Raw genomic sequence first — 22,623 nt, 5'->3', positions numbered from 1 at the left:
CAGTTCTTGGTTTGACTGCCAGTCTTGATTTGGAGATTGAGCAGATGGATGTGAAGACTGCTTTTCTTCATGGTGACTTAGAAGAGGAGATTTATATGGAACAACCTGAAGGCTTCAAGGCAAAAGGTAAAGAAAATCTTGTATGCAAACTTAAGAAGAGACTATATGGATTGAAGCAAACTCCCAGACAATAGTACAAGAAGTTTGAGTCTGTTATAGGGGAGCAAGGCTACAAGAAGACTTCTTCAGACCACTGTGTATTTGTACAAATATTTTCTGATGATGATTTTATCATCCTCTTGCTATATGTGGATGATATGTTGATTGTGGGCAGGAATGCTTCCAAGATTGACGAGTTGAAGAAACAGTTGAATAAGTCTTTTGCAATGAAAGACTTGGGTCATGCTAAGCAGATTTTGGGAATGAGAATTACTTGTTCGAGAAACGAAAGAAAGATTTACTTGTCACAGAAGAAGTACATAGAACGTGTTCTGGAGCGCTTCAATATGAAAAGTGCTAAGTTGGATCGCACACCCCTTCTTGGTCATCTGAAGTTGAGCAAGAAGATGTGCTCTACAACAACGGAGGAAAAAGAGAGAATGGCCAAGATTCCTTATTCCTCTGCTGTCGGAAGTTTGATGTATGTAATGGTATGCATTCGACCAGATATTGCTCATGCAGTCGGTGTTATTAGCAGATTTCTCAAAAATCCAGGAAAAGAGCATTGGGAAGCTGTAAAGTGGATACTCAGGTATCTAAGAGGAAGCTCACATGAATGCTTATGTTTTGAAGGATCAAATCCAATATTTTGAAGGGCTATACAGATTCTGATATGACAGGTGACCTTGATAACAGAAAATCCACTACAGAATATTTGTTTATTTTTTCAGGGGGAGTTACATCATGGCAGTCGAAGTTACAGAAGTGTGTCGCACTGTCCACAACTGAAGCGGAGTATATTGCGGCTACTAAAGCAGGCAAAGAGATGATATGGCTCAAGAGATTTCTTCAAGAACTTGGATTGCGACAGATGGAGTATGTTGTCTATTGCGACAGTCAAAGTGCAATAGACCTAAGAAAAAACTCCATGTACCATGCAAGAACAAAACACATCGACGTCAGATATCATTGGATTCATGAGCAAGTGGAGAACGAATCACTTCAGGTCAAAAAGATTCACACAAGTGAAAATTAAGCTGATATGTTGACCAAGGCGGTACCAAGAGACAAGTTCGAGCTATGCAAAGAACTTGTCGGCATACACTCAGACTAGAAGACAGTGCTACCTCCTCTAGATGAATGAGACTGGAGGGGGAGATTGATATGGTGTCCATCTCATTCAAATGATTTGGTAGCCAATTTTATTGACTTGGTTTGGTTTGGTAGCCAACCTTGTTGAAATTGTGAAAAGTGTGTGCAAATTGTCAAATATCATAGCCTTTAGAGAGTGAGTTTTTTGGCTATAAAAGGAGAGCTTCAACTCTCATTTCAACACACCAACAAAGAGAGAAAAGAGAGAGCAAGGTATTCCATAAACTATAAGAAAATAGTTTGTGAAGAAAAATAGAGTGTGAGAGATATTGTAGTGAGGTGGAAAAAGCAAAAGAGTGTTTATTTCTTTTAAGGGTGTAGTGGTCTTAGGAGTATTTTTACTCGTTACTACACAGTGTAAAATTCCTCGCTATAGTGATATCAGTTGCTCTTCTTGGCCGTGGTTTTTCCCTTATCCAGAAGAGTTTCCACGTAAAATCTTGGTGTCATTATTGCTGCATTTCTATTCTTGCTGATTTAATCATAACTTAGTGTTCTGTGTTTATCACTAATACCGTGAATATTATTTTTACGGGTCTATTTTTTCAAACAGATAGACCTACCCAAAGGCGGATCCAGGATTTCAAGAGGATGGGTGCACTGTTGTGAAGATGTGGATCTAGAATTTATATTTGACGGGTTTAACTTTAGTCTCTTACCATGAACCCACTATACTTTTGAAATGATAGGTTCAAAATTATATTCTTTTTGAAATTTTAGTAAGTTTCACACACACACACACACACACACTATATATATATATATATATATATATATATATATATATATATATATATATATATATATATATATATATATATATGTATGTATATATATGTCGAAAATAAGACCGTCCAGAGTAGGTTTTGAACTACTAATTTTACTTGTAGAGGTGCACCCAATAATTATTGCACTATAAGAATTTTTTAGCGTGAATCCATATTTATCAACTTGGATATGCCTCTGGACCTACCCTAATTCAAGCATTAACAGTTACTTTCACGACTCGATCTCGTGACCTATAGATCAGACTCCAAATAATTTTGTCTGCGAATTGAGGGTTAACTTTTGTAATAATTGGGAAAAAAACCATGTTGGCTTTTACGAAAATTCCCATGGTTTTTAAATTATACTAACAACACAAGAAGCTAAAGAAAAAAGAAATAAAAAAGAGGAGAACGCCTCTTCACCGGCCCACCATATTCTGTCTATTTCTGTCCCCATTGCTATATAAATCGAACAAACATGTTAGCTTTTCTCTGCACCAAAAACGTTCACTGCATCTTCTCTTTATCATCACTTTTAACACAACTATACATTTATTTCTTTCCTTATATTTTTATCAATTTTTGCAATTATAACCAAAAAAATGGCGTCAAATTCAACGTGGACACACCAGCAAAACAAGTTGTTTGAGAATGCATTGGCTATTTATGACAGGGAAACACCAGACAGGTGGCGTAATTTGGCCAAAGCAGTAGGTGGAAAATCTGAGGAAGAAGTGAAAAGGCATTATGAAAAACTTGTTGAAGATATTAAACACATTGAATCTGGAAATGTTGCTTTGCCTAATTACAACAAGGCAAATAATGGTAAAGGCTACAATTTCATGGATGATGAAGAGCAAAGGTACGTAAAATTAAATAACAATCTCACAATGTTATCAATTAAATATCTATTCCTCGATTTTGTGAACATTGCATGTAGATAGCGTAAAAATTACTTTACCGATTAAGATTTTTACTTGTCAACTACAACAACAACCCAGTATAATCCGGGTCTGAAGAGGGTAGTGTGTACGTTGCTTACCATCAGAGCAACCCCTCTTGTCTATTCTTCTTTACTCGTCGTATACATATATATCCTTGAATAGAGATTCAAACATGTTTTTCCATGTAGAAATGTACACGGCACATTCGTTATTCTTCTTTACTCATATATTATTAGTACATCCAAAACCTGGAGTTAATTTTATTCATGGCCATTGAACTTTTGTGTTTGTTATCCAAAAGTTATTTTTCTTTTTTTTGTTACGTAAAAATCATTCAACTTTGTGTTCATTACACAAAAGTCACTTTTCTTTCTTTTGTTACACAAAAATTATTTTACTTTGCTCTAGTTATCACAAAAGCCATATTTTTACTTGAAAAGTCTATTATACCCTTGGTATTATATAAACCTTCATATTTATGTAATACCTTCTATATTATATACTATATAATATATTTTTAACTATGTATTTTATTTATATATAAAATAACTTAATATTATTTTTATAATATATTCGTATATTTAATTTTTTCTTAACGTTAATTTTCAAAATATATTAGTGGCATTTTTAAATTTGTCAGTAACTTTAACATATATTAGTAGAGAAATAAATCGGCAAGTGCATTTCCGTGAGAAAATTCGCAAGTAAACAAACAAGAAAATGAGGAAAAAATCATATGTTAATCTGAAGGAAAATTCCTAGGTACTACATGTGAATTGAGCTAGGGATATTTCTTGGGGATTCACTTGGGTAATTGGTTATTTGGGAAATTATATTACAAGAAATTCGGAAAAAAACCATTCAAAAAATCGATCAAAGTTGGTCGGTAATGGCCAATAACCGTCCAAAATGCGACCATTAACGTGTGGTCGGTATTTTGAAGGTCGGAAGGGCATACTGACCAAAGTTGGTCGGTAATTACAGACCAACTTTGGTCGGTAATTACAGACCAACTTTGGTCGGTCAATTAAATTTAAAAAAAATTGCTGAAAAAAAGTTGTTTTATAACGCTACTAATATATCTTGAAAATTAACGTTAAGAAAAAATTAAATATACGAATATATTATAAAAAAATAAAATAATATTAAGTTATTTTATTTATAAAATAAAATACATAGTTAAAAGTATATTATATAGTATATAATATAGAAGGTATTACATAAATATGAAGGTTTATATAATATCAAGGACATAATAGACTTTCAAGTAAAAATGTGATTTTTGTGATAACTAGAGCAAAGTAAAATGATTTTTGTGTAACAAAAGAAAGTAAAATGACTTTTGTGTAATGAACACAAAGTTGAATGATTTTTACGTAACCAAACAAAGAAAAATGACTTTTGGATAACAAACACAAAAGTTCAATGATCATGGATAAAATTATCTCCAAAATCTGTACTTGTTTGTGTTTCTTACACTTGAACTGTTTCAATATGCAAACCACGTGAAAGTATGTGATGATAAATTGTATATAAGCTACCTCTTGGCATGGGCGGAGCTAGATGGGCAGAAAGGGTTCAACCGAAACCTCTTCATTGAATATTACATCGTGTATATAAGGTTAAATTTTTTTTCATGTATATATATTAGATGTTGAATCCCCTTAGCTTCTCGTGTGTTTACTTTTAAAATTTTTTGAATTCCCTCGATGAAAATCATACTTCAGCGCCATTGCCGCTTAGGTTCTCTTATGATGAGTTGGGATTAAATTCTTCTTATTTTCTTTTTCCTTCTTTTTTGGACAGGCTGAAGTATTTGAAGCTCCAATAAAAGCGAGAAAGAGCACAGTACTTTATATTATTCAGAAGGAGCCTATTTTATATGAGCAGTGGAACTCCAATAAAAGATTATTTTGGTTTTCATTGTTGGATAAATTTCCTTTGATAGCAACTATATATACATTCCAAATATAACTGTCCATGTTCTGCTAGAGTTATAATGGATTCCATGTTACAAATTTGTTCCTCTTTATGATCTTATCCAGACATTAGATGAGAACACTCATTAGTAAAAAAAGGCAATCCGATACACAAAAAATAACGCATTCACTCAAGGTCAAGGGAAGGGTCGCACCCTTAAGAGGTATAATGTAGACATATTTATTACCCTAATGCAAGCATTAGTGACTGCTTCCATTAATATTGAAGAGAAAATCAAATCGGCAACGTTGTCTTTTAGAACGCTAAAGCATTGCGTTATCCACCTTATATGCTCCAAGAAAGCCTCTTTGCACTCAATAGCATTTCTTTTGAAGATTTAACTGTAACTTATACAACATTTTGCTCTATATTGTTATTCTTCTTCTTATTATTACTATTATTTCTGTGTAATATAAGTCTAAGATGAACTTAAAAATTGAGTGTCAACAAGAATTTATATGCCAGACCCCACCTTATTTATAATTTAAGAACCTAATGTAACTTTGAGTAATATAATGTAAGAACCTAATGTAACTTTGAGTAATATAATGTAAGAACCTAATGTAACTTTGAGTATTATAATGTACTGTGTAGCTTGAAAATGATTTCTGCACATTTTTTGCTTGTGAACTTTTTATAGTTTTAGTTAATTTTCATTAACTTGTTGCATTTTAGATTAGATTGTATTAGTAGTATTAAAAAAGAATATGAAAAAAAGGATCAAAGGAGTTTTAGTAATCCAATTGGTTGGCTATTTTAATTTATTGGTAAGGATTTGATTCCCACCTTGTAACGTATATATAAAAGAAACAAGTAAAACACACCACCATGCTACCCTACTGAGGTATTAACTTCTACACCACCTTGCGCCTTTGCCTTATGAAAAAATTGCAACCGGCTAAGATTTGAACCTTTGCTTAATTGGAATGCAATAAAATAAGCCATAACCAATTATACCATCGGCAATGAGATGTAAACTGAGAGGATATCTTAAAGTACAATAAAATACCATTAGATGTCCATTACCAGCTGATAAGCATAGGACATCTAGTACATGAAATAGCATTTATGATCTTTGAGTAAACATTTGGATTGTGTCTTAGAGATCACTGACATAGAACTCAATTCATGATATCACTCAGAAATGTCATAAATAAGAATGAGGGCGGACCATTGAAAATGACCATGCCTTGGTCCTAAGCAAGTTGGGGTCGACTAATGAGGTAGGACTTGGCCCAGAAAAATTCCAAGTCATATTAGAGAACCTCCTTTATAAGTCTTTCAGTCAGAGCTTTTGGGAGACCCATCACGCTATCAGTTGAACCAACCTGCCCAGATAAAAACCATCTTACAAATTATAACAAGTCGTAAATATACATAAACAAGAAGAAAAAAAAGAATAAAACATGGTATATGCAGAATATTTGACATCAGATGCTGATGCAAGTTGCCGTTTAGTACTAAAAGAGGCGTGGAGGGTCTTTCGGGAATGCTTAGCAGCAAGAACCAAAAAAAACTTTTCCATCAGAAGGAAAGAAAGTTCTATTCCTTAAGTTTCTTAGAGTGGTTGGCAACCAAGTCACAAAAGCATTTCATTAAGGTTGTGGTACTTCTTGTTCTTTAGAGGACTTTTAGTGCTTGGTAAAATCAAGTAAAAGGTGTGACTTTGTCTAAAGCCTAAATTTTTATGGAAAGGCACTTCCAAAAGGTATCTTTAATAGTACATCTTATACAAACGACAAGTTCCTTTCACGATTAACCAAACACTTTAATATCCTTTATATGCTGTAAGACACTCGTAGCTCTATCATGCCTTATGCAAAAACACCTTCTCGAAACTCTAAAGCAGCTTTTCCATAGACCTAATGAGCATATCGGCTTCTTCTTGACAAGAGCCACTGGGAAGCATTCGTATACCTATCAGGACAAGAGTAGATTTGGATTTGTATCCGGCCTGAATATAAAAATCTGGGTATCCTGCCTTAAATAAAAATCAGTGAAGTTCTTTCATTCGGTCAGGTATTCCAGAGATATTCTGTCCCATCATTTTATTTTTATTGCATTGGCATCAATGGCTTCATGAAAGTTTAGGTCTCCATAAGGATGAAGGGTCAAACAAACAAATGTTAAAACCATCACGACTATGACTTGTGTTGGATGATATTTGAGAGAAAGGTACACTCACCACTTCCTTAATACAAGGTAAAATAAGAGGATGTTCAATTATCAAGCCACCAGCTGCATAAAGAACTATCCCTTCCTCAATCTGATCAGGGAAAAGAAAAGATCTTAAGACAACAGACTACAGCATGCATCAACTGATAAGATCAATGACTAAGAATTCAGCTGAAAGTTATACCAGCTTATCTATAACTTGATCTGGTATGTCATGGAAATAGATCTGCAACCAAAAGAATGTTATTCCTCTTTCTGGATGAGTGAGAAATAAAAATAAACGAGATTATGCTAAAAATCTCAAGCAGTTAAGGTACACAAATAACTAAGCGGGAGGTACAGGGGCGAAGCCACATGCTCGAAAGGGATAAACAAAAAGGGTCTCTCTTTCTCTAAAGATTCACGAGTTTAACCTCCCATTAACACAAACAATCTCACCTGGCGAACCTTCCATCTCCAACTCATTGAAAGTCAGTTCAATCACAACCATCAAATTAATTAGAAACTCTTTGATCACTGAGCATATTGTGGAAGGATTTATGGCAGCTTTCTGAAAATCTGCACTTAAACGGGAAAAGGATGCTTGCATTGACTTTTCGGAAGAGGATGAACGGGAAAAGGTATGGTGGACTTCCTAATTCAGGTGGAAAACAAAAGTAAAGGTACAAATGGTACTTCCACTATTAGAAACCATTAGCTGCAGCATTGAACTTGTGCTGCAATCCAAAATTCACAAACCAACACCAACACCAACAACCCAATAAAATCCCACAAGTGGGGTCTGAGGAGGGTAGAGTGTACGCAAACCTTACCCCTAACCCAGAGGGATAGAGAGGCTGTTCCGAAAGACCCTCGGCTCAAGAAGAAGAAAATAAACAATAGACAATAGATCAATGACAGCAACAGAAGCCAGAATTCACAACCAGGCTAATGAAAAATATACCGTTAAGGCCTCAACCACTTCAGCGGATACGTCTTGAAAGAACTTATGCAATCAGAAAGAGAGCCACTTATGATTATGATCTTCACTGAGGTAACATGTTATAACACTTAATGATTAAAAAGCCAAACAGGATATAGGCAATTTTCCTGATTTAAGACAATAAGCAAATGTAGTGGATATCTGAATGAATCTAGGAAAAGGTCAAGCATTCTTGAAGGCAAATGCAAGTGTAAAAACTCAATAATTTCATCACTCGTTTGTACTTTTTGGTAACATGCTTAAACACTTGATTAAGCTAAGCTGAATATACACAAAAAATTTCCAGATCATCAGACAATAGGTGCATAATTGTGGAAGTTATAATCTTGAGAACCTAAGAACATGGTAATTGAATATGTCGGAAACAACAATCTATGCAATATCATCAGTATTTGAACATCATTTCAGCAGTTATAAATTTTGCCTCATTCTCACAAGTCCAGATACTAGTGGGAAGGGGTAAGGTCTGCGTACACACTACCCTCCCTAGACCCCACTTGTTGGAATTCACTAGGTTTGTTGTTGTTGGTGTTGTCTCACAAGTCCAGATACGTAGTTCCAATCTGGCCCAACTTCAACTAACTTCTACTTTCCACAAACTCATCTCTGTAAACTTTAATTTGAATGGCTTTTGGGAATTGGAACCTTGTGAAGTGTTCAATAAGCCTAACCCAACGCGTAGAAGTCATTAATCGCCTGTGAGCATTTAATACTTTTATTTATTAATATTTAAATTAGAGGTATTCATTGCAAATTTGAGATTGCAAGTAGACGCAAATCCACTGAAAAGCAAAAATGCATAAAAAGCCACAGAGAGCAATCTGATGATTGAAAATGAGAAGAAATCAACAGAGGTACCTCTACTTTGTCCCATTCTCCTCTTCTGCATCCTGTTACCAGGTTTGTAACAAGAACAGAACTAACAGTTGCTGCATGTCCATTAGCGTAATCTGCAAATTACCAGTGTAAGACTAGCAGAATTACAAAACTAATATACCAAGAATCATTTGGAGAAATGGTAAACCTTTCATGAACTGTCGTGCTTCTGCTTCAGTGGATGGTTTTTCCCTGACCATACCTTCATAGACCACCACCTCCAGATCATTTCAAGTTAGAATAAGATTAGGAGAAGATTATTAACATGGAAAGTTCTCATACCATGAAATAAACTGAAGAAAACGAGAACAATTGGACAGGAAAAAAAATTCCCAAACATGTAAACTAGAATGTCCCATCATCAGAATTCTTGTGAGAAGGCAATAGATATAGAAAGATGATGCATCTAACCAAGTGGCAAACTGTTTTGAGAGGCGAAAGGCCGCGAAAAAAGATGGGGACTGGGGTGAGAGACTTGATCTTGCAAAATAGCAGTCTATTATTTAAATGGCTATGGAGATTCAGTGAAGAAAAAGATGAAATGAAGGAGGTGATCAAAGGTGTGGAGACTACTGGTGCGATAAATCAGTCAAGACCTCTCATGGTAGGTCTCTGGAAACAATTCAGCAAATTATGGAGTGATTTCCAACCTTTCACAAGATTAAAGGTGGGAATATGGCAGGAAATAAGATTAGTGCAGGATAGCCGGACCGGATATGCTCCCCTCAAAGAGATAAATGGATATATTATCTAATGGTCACGAGAGATGCACTATAGCAGAATGCAGCAGTGAAGGGGGAAGGAATCTGAACCGGAAAATAAACATTCAGGATTGGAAAATGGGGAGTATTACTTTGCTGGTAGGGGTGCTGGGATTACATATGTCTATCAGATATAGACAGTGGACTTCGAACTTTGAAGGAAGATGGTATCTTCTCCGTGAAATCTTGTTATCAATTCATGCAAAGGGGGGGAAATAGAAGGGTATAGACAGCAGCCACGAAGGATGATCTGGAAAATGGAGGCACATTCTAAGGTAGCATGTTTTGGATGGTTAGCTAAACATGACACATGTTAGACATCTCTTTCTACACTGTTAGAAGAAATGGAAGATCTGAAGCATGTCTCTAAACTTGATGGAGCGCGGTCGGTGATGCCTGGGGGTGGCAAAATGGTTAAAAGAAATCAGTTAACCACCCATATTATCCACTAAAAAATGGGTTGGATAATGAATTTTTTAAAAACGGGTCAAATATGGATAAGGACCATATTATCTATTTAGAAAATGGTTAACCAATGGGTAATCAATGGATAACCAATGGGTCTAACTTTTACATTTGTAAAGCCTCAAATTGGGGGTTCCTCAAGTTAGGGAGACTAAGAATTCTCCCAAAAGTGATCATATGCAAGAAGTCATGGATAATATGGGTCGAGTGGGATAATTTACCCCTTTTTTCATGACCCGAACCATATCCGACCCGACCCGACCCACCCGTTTGTCACTCCTATTGATGCCTAATAGCCTTAACAGAGTAGTAGAAAGCTGGCAGGGACCTGAGGAAAGATCAGAGACAAGTGTGAAGAACCACTCCGTTGTGCACATCTTCACCAGTTTGGGTAGAGATAAGTCATAGATTGCGAAGGGAAAGCAACATCCATACCTTTATAAAATCTCACTGTCTTCATCTAGTGAACTTTTGGTATATGATGAATTCGTAAATGAAATTTATAGCATATTCGGCTTCCTAGACTTTTTTTCTTATAGGATAAGGTATTTTATTAGTGATAAGAACCAAGAGGGTACTTCAGAAATATAGGAAGAGAAGATCAAGTTCTCATAAATATTTACATCATATACTACAAAAACTCCAAAAGAAAAGATGGATTTTCCAGCGTGCTACTCCTGGAGCCTTCTTGGTGCTACAGAAATCAATAAAAGACTCTTTCTTTATAAGTCTATAGAAATCGATGAAAGTTTTGCTCTGCCTATCAAGAAGAGGATGTCCTATCACCAGAAAGAAACTAGTGCATGAGGATATAGAACAAAGTAAATAGACTTCAGGTATCATGCCACTGTAAACATCTCTAATAGAGGAATTATGACCTCAGATTAGTTAAGCCGAAAAAACAAGGGTGAGGCGGAAGTATCTTATCAAATTATAGCTGCTTCATTTGCCAGATTCACAGCTCAAAACCAAAATACTGAAATAGTCAGACTCTTGGTGCTCTAGGGAAACTTACTCTTTCTTTGTTATGACCATGTGCAATCATCAAATCAAAGTTAGTACAACAGATAAGTGGAGTCAGCTAGCTGAACACGTTCTTTGACTTTTCAAAGAAACTTATGAAACAATTTTTCTAGCTAAAAGAGAGTTTAATCAACAAGCTATCAACTCAAAAAGCACAAACAAGCCTGCTATAACCTCAGCTTTAGACCCTCATAAAGCAATGAAAGCCTATTGCCATAAGTAGAACCAAACAGCTAACCATATGAATTATAGTTAAGTCGTTGCTTGAACAAACTGTACCAAATGAAACATGTTGCTCTAGGTTGTGGCAAACTGCCAACTCTAATTACAATATTTTCCCCTGGCAAATCAGATTATAAGTTCTCGAAGCACACCAGGTATTAAAATGAATGTTGGCTGGTTTCTGCTGCTTAGACTAAAAAGTATTGGCAGTCTTCTTGTTAAGCTTATATTGTATGGAGTTGTTAACAGATATGTATCCGATATGGGTGTGCTGTTAGCACCGATACAGGTACGTGCAGTTTTTTGGTAATGTATTTTGAAGAATCAGCACTAAGTATGCATATCCGCGTTTACAAAGACACCACTTTATGATCAAACAAAAATTTCTGTAAAAGTGTCGTATTTTAACCAAACACCTAAAGTAAAGTAGTAAATTAGTTAGGGAGGAAAACGAGAAAGAAAACAGAGCTAATATTTGTAAAAGCATCATAGTAAATCAATCGGATAATTAACCATAAATGATGACAAGAACAGAAATTAGGTATACTTGGTCACAGGTAATTAGAAGTGTTGGCTCGGCATCCCCTTCGGATTCACCAATGGAAACCCTTGGTATGATGGCTTCTGCCTGATTATAGTTCCAGCAATTCAGATCAATGCCAATTATGATGTATGCTTTCAGACTATAAAGCAAAGTCCAATAATTGCAGAATTCATCATGAGAAGAAAGAAAATATTTGTGTAACTATGCAAGCTTGTGGACATCACAATTATCCTCCAATATCCCAAGAAGAAATCTAATCATTCTGAAAGAAGAAAAGCAAAACGAAAAAAGGTATATACAGTACAGAGCATAAAAAGCAAGAAAAACAATACAAGAAAAGAAAAAGCACACAACTTTTCCATCATTCAAAAGCACTGGCAGAAATAGCATATTATCGGTTTCAAATAGAAGCTAGAAAAAGAACTTCTGGTGGGAAGTTTTAAAAGGCAAAAAAAAAAAAAGCAAGACATACTGTGTCAGCTGCAACCAAAAGTGTTGGATTGGAATCCTTCTCTAGGTTTTCAGTATTTCGAAATTTTGATATGATAGCATCAGCCTGACATGCAATACAATTACATGGAATTAAAACAAGCATTTTCAAAACCAAGGCTTCAATTAAACTATGAGCCAAACCAATTAACTCAACTAGACCAGGAAATAGAACAGCCTAAATGATTTGCCTAAAAATCTGATACACAATCACAACAAGGTATGTAATAGAGCACTTCTACAAATAACATCAACCCCGAAATTGAAGTGACATAAATCACGACGAGATACTCTGAAAGGAATGCATCACGCCTTACATACAGTGACTCATAAATCAAAAACCAATGCCACAGACAAGAGTAAATCACAATGGCATCATCTATAAATGTGCCCTAACCGATTCAATATTCTATACAGCAATTTCAAAGCAGTAAACCACTTCAAGAATATGTTCTGAGATGCATGAATTTGCACAAGTTCTTAGGAAAACAAACCTTGGCCTCTGCAAGAGCCATAACTAAATCTTCGGGCTTTTCTTTCCGGATAGCTTTCTCGTCTATATCTGCAGACTATGTTACAACAATGTGAAAATCCACCAATTTTAAAAACAGTCAATCAACTACACCTCAATCTCAATCTAGTTGGAGTAGCAATATCAATCCTTTGTTATCTATTCAACTAAGAATTGTAAATGGAACAACCGTTGCATGCACCAAACATGACATAGTGTCTTTTATATACAGTTTGTCACTTAACAATATTGTTAATTAGTAAATATCAGGGAGATTTATTTTTGTATCCATTACAAACGTTGTTTAGTTATATGACCTTTTTCATAGGTGATCACTAAAAAGTAACACAAGAGATCAGTAAAACTAACACAGAAGATCTTTGTAGGGACATTTACTTCTATTCAAATATCATTTCCTCTTAAGTATATTTACCTCAATGTCACTTACGGCCAATTAAAATGATTTAGTGCAGGAACTGGTCCAAGTTTAAGTCTTTTTGAATTGTAAATACATCTCACAGAAATAGGAGCATATTTACCCATAGACAAAACAAGCAATAAATGATAATTGGAAATTTACCATGGTTGTGAACTGGTATCCCATGTCGGCTAGAATTTTTCTACGGGCGGTAGAAGATGAACCCAAAATTAGCTGAAAATAAAGGAGTTAAATTGAACATTATATCCAGAAAACAAAATTAGCAAATATGCAAAAGGATTTAAATAATTGAACTGAGAAAGCAGATAAATGAGTTCACCATAAGTAAAATAAGAGTAATTCTCCGTAAAGGAAAGCATTACCTTAAACTGGGGAACATTGGCTTCCATTTTCGCCGGAGACTGAACGACTAGCGAAGGTCCGATTGGAGGGAAATTTCCTGAATGAAGTGTACTGTTGGAAACGGGTATTGAAGCCGTTATAGTACAGTCAATTGCCCTAACCCGTTTACGTTTATTAAATTGACAAATGTCATCCAACTCACCAAAAAAATTAGGAAATAGTACGAATAATCATATAAATATTTTCTCTATTTTATCACTTATCTTCAATTTTCATTAGATTATTCATTACTTCATCAAGAGATTTACGTGCGCAATTATGTTTACCCTTAAAATCGAATAATAATTGAATTTGTAAGTGATTTTAAGGACATGTGAATTAATTTGATTAAATGATAAAATAGATTGCAATTGAAATAAATAATGATAAAGTAAATTCAAACCACATAACAGTTAAAGTATTGGGTGGTCACTTTCGAACTGGATGCACTTCGATTGGTATCAAGACACATTTGAGTAAGAGCTTAAAGAGAAAAATAGTGTATTGCTTTGAAATGCGTGTTACAATATGTTAAACGAATTATCAGACCCCTTTTATATAGTAGGGGAGTCTTACTTTAGTTACAATTCTATAAAAGGTAAAAATCTCTTGATTTGCTGATTGTCGGTTCCTTATTGATACGTGCGACATTCTCACCGTAATATCCGACCGGTCACGGATATTTCGGTCTTCTGTTGGTTACGCTAACAATGTTTACTCGATCTCGTTCGGGGTCAGGGTCGACTACGGGATCACAGACTCAATTTTCTCGAAGACAAACATTTTGACCTCGGGTTCCGGTTCGGTAGGACTTGGAGTCGATCTTCAGCCCCTCATGTTCTGAGCCTGATCTATCACGTCATGGACGAACCCGATTTTGATCGTATACAAATTATTTAAAAGATAACTTAAATTGTATAAATATGTTTACACCAATAACCTCCCGTAATATTTGTGTACCGCGCCAAAAAGCTTTTAGTTGTCTCAAAATAAGTGTTAGGGCTTGACTCAAATTTACTGTAATATTTTGAGAATTTAGATCGATTGGATAACTTTTTATGATACATTTAATCATAAAAGTTGAAAGTTAAAGTTTGAAATTTAAATTACAGATTTTATATAAGCTTCCTACAATATTTTCAACTTGAGCACGCAATACAAAGAAATGTAACAATTAAAATGGTACTCCCTTCGGTTCACAATAAGTGACCAATTTGCTTTTGGCACTCTCATTAAGAAAATACTAAATTCTATACAAAAAAACCTAGTATGACTAAACTACCCTTAATTAAATATTTAATGTGAGGAGTAAGACAACTTTTTAGGGATATGTACATAAGGGTAATTTTGTAAAACAAATTAAATTCTTTCTTGATTATATAAATGATCACTTATTTTGGACCAAAATAAAAAAAAAAACAAATTGATCAGTGAAGCGGAGTAAGTATTATATATGGTCAGATGGGGCTAATTGATGTTTTATTTCATCGTGCTTTACATATGGTATACTTTAATACCACATACTCCTCTATTTATTCTCTATTTCTATCTAGTATTTAATTCAAACGGTGCATCATATTTTAAGGAGCTAATTAAAAATAAAATATACAATATGCTTACAATAACAAAATGCAACAAATGCTTGAATACTTTAGTGCATTTTGATAAATGAAAAGGAACAATCGCTTCCTAACTAAACTTTCTCTAGAATGGTAATCTTTGTCAACTTCAGCCACCTCATAATTTTAGTCAGTTTTTGAAAAATCAAAACTTAAACAAATTAGAAATATGAGTTGGTAAGTGTTTGAATTATCAAAATGTACTTACTTTTCCAAGTTTGAAATGGTCGCACGCTCGAATTAAGGGAAATATTTGAAAATGTCATAAAAGCTTTTTTATAAGTATTACATGCCCGTATTAAGGCAATTTATGATTTTTGGCTTGTTTTAAGCAGCTTTTAACTTATTTTAAGCAATTTTTAATTTTGTCAAATAATACAAAAAGCTAAAAGAAGCTTAAAAGTTGATTTGACCAGCTTAAAAGCCAATAAAACACTCTCTTAAGAGTTTTATGATTCACCCACTGTATTTATAGCAAACATTTATTTCCAATTGTAAATGTTTCAAAGATTAAAAAAAAACTAGCATTTAACAATATTTGTTTTTCAAATACTCCCTCCGTTCACTTTTACTAAAAATAGATTTTCAATTTTACTTGTCAACTTTCACATATTAAGAGAAAAATAATTTATTTTTCCTGTTTTTCCCTTAGCATTAATTACTCATTCCAAATCCATTAAGACTATACACCAATTAATATGAGTAGTATGATAAATTATGCATTTTATTTATTATTTCTTAAGGGTGTGCAAAGTCAACATTGAACAAGTAAAAGTGAACGGAGAGAGGATAATTATATTAAGCATTACTAACCTTCAAATGTTTCTTTTTCTGGAGATGCAAAATTTCTTTCAATAAGCATATAAAATTTAAAAATTGTGTTCAGTTCGAGAAAAAAACAAGTACATAATTTGATAACATAATATTACCTCCTCGATTTTTGAAGGTGCAAGATTTCAAATTAAGAAACTTAAAAACAAAAAATGAATATCAGAATATGTATGTTCAATGTATTATCGTACATGTGTTCGACCGGTCGATAATGAAATTACAATCATACTTCTCTATAACAACATTCATATATAATAATACCTCGCTATAAAAGTCAAGCTTTTTCGGAACAAATTTTTATGTTATGTTATAATATATGTTCTCTATAACCGCACTTCGCTATAACATCCAAAAATATTCGAAACAAACGAGTCTATTATAAAGAGGTTTTACTGTATATCTTATTAAATCCAACATCATAAATGAGAGAATTTGTGGTGACAAAATCTGCATTAAAGACATGTACGAGATACTACATTTTATTTTTCTGTATTTATTTTGAAGGTGATAGATGTATGGTCCCTATGTCCATCGAAGCATCTTGGCTGTCCTTAAAAAAATGGAGTATCACTAATACCAGCCCGACATTGCACAACATGACAAAAGTTAATTTATTCGACAGTACAAGCAATCAATTATTCAAAAAAAAAAAAAGGATTCAATCACATAAATCTTTTAGACATGTTTTTTTTGTTCTATCTTAGCCTTTTTTTGTGTGTACAATAAGCCGCTTTATGTTATATTGATTCGATTAATTTAAATTTATGTTTACGTATGACTGCTAAGGAAAAGCGTTTCATACTAAAATTCGTACCCAAGATCCCTAGTTAAGATAAAATTTCATCCATCTAACTACACCAGCTCGAATGTAATGAGTCTAAAATAACTCAAGCGCCTTAACAAGGTAGGTGGAGGTTCGATTTTCCATAAATATGTTTTCCCCGCCCCATATATATAACCAAAAAAATTAAATATCTCGAGTTCAAATTTAAATATTTTTAGACAATAGCCGATTGATTTAATTTTCTTCTCATTTTACATTTTGAATATTTTTAACAGAAAAAATTAGAGGAATTTCTCGGGACAATGACAGAAAGAGACGACTAAAATTGGATGTGGAGTTGTATTATAAGAGCACGGCGTTTTACGTGAAAATAGAGTAAAATGCTCCCATTCGGAATCCTTATGCTAAATTTGCAATTTCCAAAAAGTCAGCTCCACTGCTAGTCCCAATCATTCTAGTTCTAGAGAGAAGAAGAAGAACAAGAGTGAGAGAGGTCTAGAGCCTTTCAAACTCTTTTTTTTTTCTTCTCATTTTTTTCTTAGCACATTTTATCTTCTCTCTCTTTCGCCGCCATGGACGGAGGCGCCGGCGCTCAAGTCAACACCGCCCGTGGCGGCGCTGAACCAGTCGGAGTTCAGATCCAGCAGAGTCGGAGGTTGCCGGATTTCCTTCAGAGTGTAAACTTGAAGTACGTTAAATTAGGTTACCATTACTTGATCTCTAATTTATTGACTCTTTGTTTGATTCCTGTAATGGCTGTGATTTTAATTGAAGCTTCACAAATGAATCCTGATGATATTCGTCACTTATGGCTACATTTGAAGTATAATCTAGTCTCTGTTATTATTTGTTCGGCGGTTTTAGTTTTCGGATCCACGGTTTACATCATGACCCGGCCGCGCCCGGTTTATTTGGTTGATTACTCTTGTTATAAAGCTCCTGATGAACTCAAGGCTCCTTATGAACGGTTCATGCAGCACTCGCGGCTCACCGGTGATTTCGATGAGTCTTCGCTTGAGTTTCAGCGGAAGATTCTAGAACGTTCTGGCCTCGGAGACGAGACCTATGTTCCCGAGGCCATGCATCATCTTCCCCCGCAGCCTTCTATGCAGGCTGCCAGGGAAGAAGCTGAGCAAGTTATGTTTGGTGCACTGGATAATTTGTTTGCTAATACCTCTGTGAAGCCTAAGGATATAGGTATACTTGTTGTAAATTGTAGTTTGTTCAATCCGACGCCATCGCTTTCGGCTATGATTGTGAACAAGTATAAGTTGAGAGGTAATATAAGGAGTTTTAACCTGGGAGGTATGGGTTGTAGTGCTGGTGTGATTGCGGTTGATCTTGCTAAGGACATGTTGCAAGTGCACAGGAATACCTATGCTGTTGTTGTTAGTACTGAGAATATTACTCAGAATTGGTATTTTGGGAATAAGAAGTCCATGTTGATACCAAATTGTTTGTTTAGAGTCGGGGGTGCAGCTGTTCTGCTGTCTAACAAGTCTGTGGATAGAAGAAGGGCAAAATATAAGCTTGTTCATGTAGTTAGGACACATCGCGGGGCTGATGATAAGGCGTTTCGTTGTGTTTACCAAGAACAGGATGATGCTGGGAAAACTGGGGTATCTTTATCGAAAGATCTCATGGCAATCGCTGGTGGAGCACTTAAGACGAATATCACTACCTTGGGTCCTCTTGTTCTACCCATCAGCGAGCAGCTTCTGTTCTTTGCTACTCTGATAATAAAGAAAATATGCAATAAGCATGTGAAGCCTTATATTCCAGATTTCAAGTTGGCCTTTGATCATTTCTGCATACATGCTGGTGGAAGAGCCGTTATTGACGAGCTGGAAAAGAATTTGCAGCTGACGCAGGTTCATGTTGAGGCATCTCGAATGACACTGCACCGCTTTGGAAATACTTCGTCCAGCTCCATCTGGTATGAACTGGCGTATACAGAGGCCAAAGGAAGAATGCGGAAAGGTAACAAAGTTTGGCAGATAGCATTTGGAAGTGGTTTTAAATGTAATAGTGCTGTTTGGCAGGCACTGCGAAATGTAAAGCCTTCTCAAAATGGTCCCTGGGAAGATTGTATTGACAGGTATCCTGTAAAAGTAGTCTCATAACACGGCAGAGATCATGATTATGCAGGTCACGGTTATTAGTAGATGCTTCAATGGCCATGTCCTCTCAAGTTACATGTACTTCATGGCGCCTCTTTGCTTGAAGCTTAGTGATGCTCTGCCTCCAATTTTCCCGTTTACTTTCAATTCATGAATCAAGCATCAGTTTTTCTTTTCTTGGTTAGGGCCTGATGCTAATTAGTGTTGTACCATTTCAACCTTTACTCGTATCTTGATATGTGTAGTGAGTGCTATTCTGATAGTTAGTGAACTTGTTTCAATGAACATTTCTTCATGATTGAATTTGTGAGTAGGCCTTACTTATTTCTCACTGTGAGCCAAATGATTCCATAAGTGGCATCTGATGTTCATCGTTGTTATTTATCTATTTCATAAATTTCATCATCCTCAAGAATTTAGTCCAGTAAGTCCTAAGACGGTGTTCAGTTTATCTTGGCTACCTGGCCTTAGGTGAGACATAAGGTCTGTTATTACGTAGCCGACAAGGATTACAGGACAAGGTTGTGCTGAAGCAACAACAACAACAAACCCAGTGTAATCCCATAAGTAGGGTTTGGGGAGGGTAATGTATGCGCAGACCTTACCCCTACCTTGGTGAAGGTAGAGAGGTTGTTTTCGTAGACCCTCGGTTCAAGTAAGGTTGTGCTGAAGACTTTTCAGTATTGCCTGGTTGTGAAAGTTGTGTTAGCACTACTAGCAAAATGCTTGGGCATAACTAAGGGAGATTGTTCGAATTTGGACTGTCAGTTACTGAGTTTTAGGACTTGGGAACACATTGTATTGAAATATTTGTAAACAATAGTTACATTTTGTTCTGCACATATATGTACAAATTTTTCATTAAATTTTGTTCCCACGGGTTCCTATGTGGAAGCTTCGCCTCTAGGTTTGCTGGTTGTTCATTTGCTGTCTTACTATAGTAAGGCTAGGAACCTAATTTGGATGCAACGATATTGTTTCAATTCCTGCATGTGGAAAGATTCGACAATGAAATTCACTATGCAGGGGACACTTTTATGTGGATGGATTGTAACGATTATTGAAAAGTTTAGATTCCTTGCTTAATGAGGCAGCAGTGACAGAAGTAATTCGTCCACGTTTTCTTTGCATCTTTTGCATAAAAGGGTGTTATTCGTAAGTCACGCCCCTTTACAATTTTAAAGTTAAGTAAATGATTTAAGGTAGGATTATAAAACTAAAAACAAGTTTGTAAAGAGTCACAAAACCAATTGATCCGCATAAAGGCATCTCTTTAGTTATTTTTCGCGAAATTTCTTGGCTGGTGCACTTGATTCGTAGCATGACCATTTGAAGGTTATCATTTTTATCAAAGTTGATACCTTATTTATTTTAAATAAATACCTTTTTAAAAAATTATATTTCATAGCTACCTTTTGATTTTTAATAGCCAAATATCTATTTATTGTCACCTCCTACCCTTAAGCCATAAAATATTCTTTGTATTATTTTTCTCTCTCATTCTTTCAAATTTTTCTTCATTCTCTCTCTCAACGCCAGTCTTTCTCCAAGAATACAATCACTATTCTCCACTGATTCATCTTGATTGTCTCGCGAAATTTTCATTGTCAGTGGGTTGGGGCTCTGAATCAATATCGAAATCAAGCCCTAGAGAGAAAGATCCATCACATTCTGATGGTCGTTGACTTGCCACCCTGCTCCATTTGGATGCTAATAAGTTTCACTTTTATAATGAAGAGTATGAAGACGTTGCTTAGCCTATGAAATGTTGGGGAAATTTCTCCTTTTTTTGTTTCTCTTTAGTTTCATGGAATCAACAATCTGGAGGCTATTTTTCTGTCTCAATTGAAGTTTGTAAATTGTAGTTTTATATAAGGAAAAAGTGGCGAAACTGTATCCCCATTTCTTTAAAGTGTTCTCCATCAACGCGAGTAGTACTGCTATTTTCCTTTTCAAACCTGTATTTCCTTTTGAAGACAATCTGCTATTGAAATCATTCACCTCTTCAGTGCTTAGATTTTGATGAGATTTCCACTTCTTTAGAGAAAATGGCTTTACTGATATGTTATCTGCCCATAGATCAATGGCAATGTTGCTGGCCTAGAAACGGACAAGGGAATTGAGCGAAAATAAATATTAGGGTTTGTTCTTGAATAAAGACGACAGAGTTTGGGGCTGAGTAACTTGAATTTTCTGTTAATATATTTCAATGTATCTCGATGTATTTACATGTACTTCATTGTATTTATTGTCTTTTTTTTATTGTATTTCAAAGTACCTCGCTGTATTCCATGTATTTCATTGTATTCACTATCTCGTTGTATTCCATGAATGTATTCATATATTTTTTTAATTAATATAATTTATGTATTCAGATGTATATATGTATTCAAATTGCTATATTTTAGTTGTATTTATCGGTGAGAAAAATATTCAGCATATTTTCTCTGAAGATTTCTATGTTTTTTGGGTGTTTTTCGATTGAGAATCTTTTTTATAACTGGAAATACAAATTTCGTGTGTTATAATTGAGTTTGTTGAGTTATATCAGGAGTCTATTATGTTAATTGATTCACTTTCCGTTTAAAAACAGCTGAATAGACCATGAATTGCGCTATTTACGTTACTGTATTCACAAATATATATCGTGAATATAGTCGAATACAGTCAAATACAATAATCTGTCTAGCTGTAATCCCGTGTTTCACTCTGTGAATACAGTCGAATACAAAAATCTGTCTAGCTGTAATTCTCTGTTTCACGCCTAGAAATGCTACTGTATTCATGAATACAATAGCTTAAATACATCGAATACACTCTAAAAAAAACTGAAAACATAGCTATAGGAAGTAATATAGTAAATGGTCGCTATAACTAGCTAACAACTAATAAAACATAGTGGTTTCTGAAAGCTTCTCATTACTCCCTCCGGTTCACAACAAGTGACCAATTTGCTTTTAGCACGCCCATTAAGAAAATACTAAATTCTATACAAAAATACATACTATGACTAAACTACCCCTAATTAAACATTTAATGTGAGGAGTAAGAACTTTTTAGGAATATGTACATAGGGGTTATTTTGTAAAAACAAATTGAATTCTTTCTTGATTACATAATTAGACATTTATTGTGAACCAAAATGAAAAAACAAATTGGTAACTTATTGTGAACCGGAGGGAGTAACAATTACTCTGTTCCATTTTATGTCACCGGTTCTGAACAACAATTGCTCTTTAGTTTTAAACTTCTACTTTATCCTTAATGACATACTCTTATAGTTATATAAATATTATGACATGATTAAAACCACAAATTTGAATAACATTTTAATACGTGCCAATAATCTTTTCTTTTTTCAAAGGAAATCTCCAGTCAAATACTATCTATAAAATGAAT

The 22,623-nt window shown here is 34.8% G+C and overlaps 3 protein-coding genes across 5 annotated transcripts; 2 read left to right on the top strand and 1 right to left on the bottom strand.

Moving 5' to 3' along the window:
* Window positions 1–2,566: 2,566 nt before the first annotated feature.
* LOC107784162 (protein RADIALIS-like 3) lies at window positions 2,567–5,054 on the top strand. The gene is made up of 2 exons (XM_016605240.2): window positions 2,567–2,940; window positions 4,829–5,054. Exons 1-2 carry the CDS (start codon window positions 2,681–2,683, stop codon window positions 4,851–4,853), a joined length of 285 nt encoding a protein of 94 aa, XP_016460726.1. The 5' UTR covers window positions 2,567–2,680; the 3' UTR covers window positions 4,854–5,054.
* Window positions 5,055–5,968: 914 nt separating this feature from the next.
* On the bottom strand, window positions 5,969–14,009 carry LOC107784166 (uncharacterized). 3 transcript variants are annotated; one of them, XM_016605247.2, is made up of 10 exons: window positions 13,852–14,009; window positions 13,631–13,702; window positions 13,034–13,108; window positions 12,523–12,606; window positions 12,054–12,134; window positions 9,184–9,253; window positions 9,018–9,109; window positions 7,362–7,403; window positions 7,188–7,268; window positions 5,969–6,330 (listed from the first exon to the last, which is right to left on the bottom strand). In XM_016605247.2, the coding sequence occupies exons 1-10, from the start codon at window positions 13,876–13,878 to the stop codon at window positions 6,259–6,261; spliced, it is 696 nt and encodes a 231-aa protein (XP_016460733.1). In that variant the 5' UTR covers window positions 13,879–14,009; the 3' UTR covers window positions 5,969–6,258. The 3 variants fall into 3 exon arrangements, with proteins under 3 accessions (XP_016460733.1, XP_016460734.1, XP_016460735.1); XM_016605248.2 differs by lacking the exon at window positions 12,054–12,134; XM_016605249.2 differs by lacking the exon at window positions 12,523–12,606.
* Window positions 14,010–17,231: 3,222 nt separating this feature from the next.
* LOC107784165 (3-ketoacyl-CoA synthase 4) lies at window positions 17,232–19,555 on the top strand. The gene has a single exon (XM_016605245.2). The coding sequence runs from the start codon at window positions 17,677–17,679 to the stop codon at window positions 19,225–19,227; it is 1,551 nt and encodes a 516-aa protein (XP_016460731.2). The 5' UTR covers window positions 17,232–17,676; the 3' UTR covers window positions 19,228–19,555.
* Window positions 19,556–22,623: the final 3,068 nt, after the last annotated feature.

This window comes from Nicotiana tabacum, chromosome 16 (genome assembly GCF_000715075.1).
Source record: "Nicotiana tabacum cultivar K326 chromosome 16, ASM71507v2, whole genome shotgun sequence".
Lineage (NCBI taxonomy): Eukaryota > Viridiplantae > Streptophyta > Magnoliopsida > Solanales > Solanaceae > Nicotiana > Nicotiana tabacum.
This window is presented reverse-complemented; position numbering and strand designations above follow the sequence as displayed.

Coding starts and splice junctions, on each gene's coding strand:
- LOC107784162 (XM_016605240.2), top strand. CDS start 2,681: ATGGCGTCAAATTCAACGTGGACACACCAGCAAAACAAGTTGTTTGAG. Junction 2,941..4,828: donor ATGGATGATGAAGAGCAAAG/GTACGTAAAATT, acceptor TTTTTTGGACAG/GCTGAAGTATTTGAAGCTCC.
- LOC107784166 (XM_016605247.2), bottom strand. CDS start 13,878: ATGGAAGCCAATGTTCCCCAGTTTAAG. Junction 13,109..13,630: donor GATACCAGTTCACAACCATG/GTAAATTTCCAA, acceptor GTTGTAACATAG/TCTGCAGATATAGACGAGAA. Junction 7,269..7,361: donor ATCAAGTTATAGATAAGCTG/GTATAACTTTCA, acceptor TTCCCTGATCAG/ATTGAGGAAGGGATAGTTCT.
- LOC107784165 (XM_016605245.2), top strand. CDS start 17,677: ATGGACGGAGGCGCCGGCGCTCAAGTCAACACCGCCCGTGGCGGCGCT.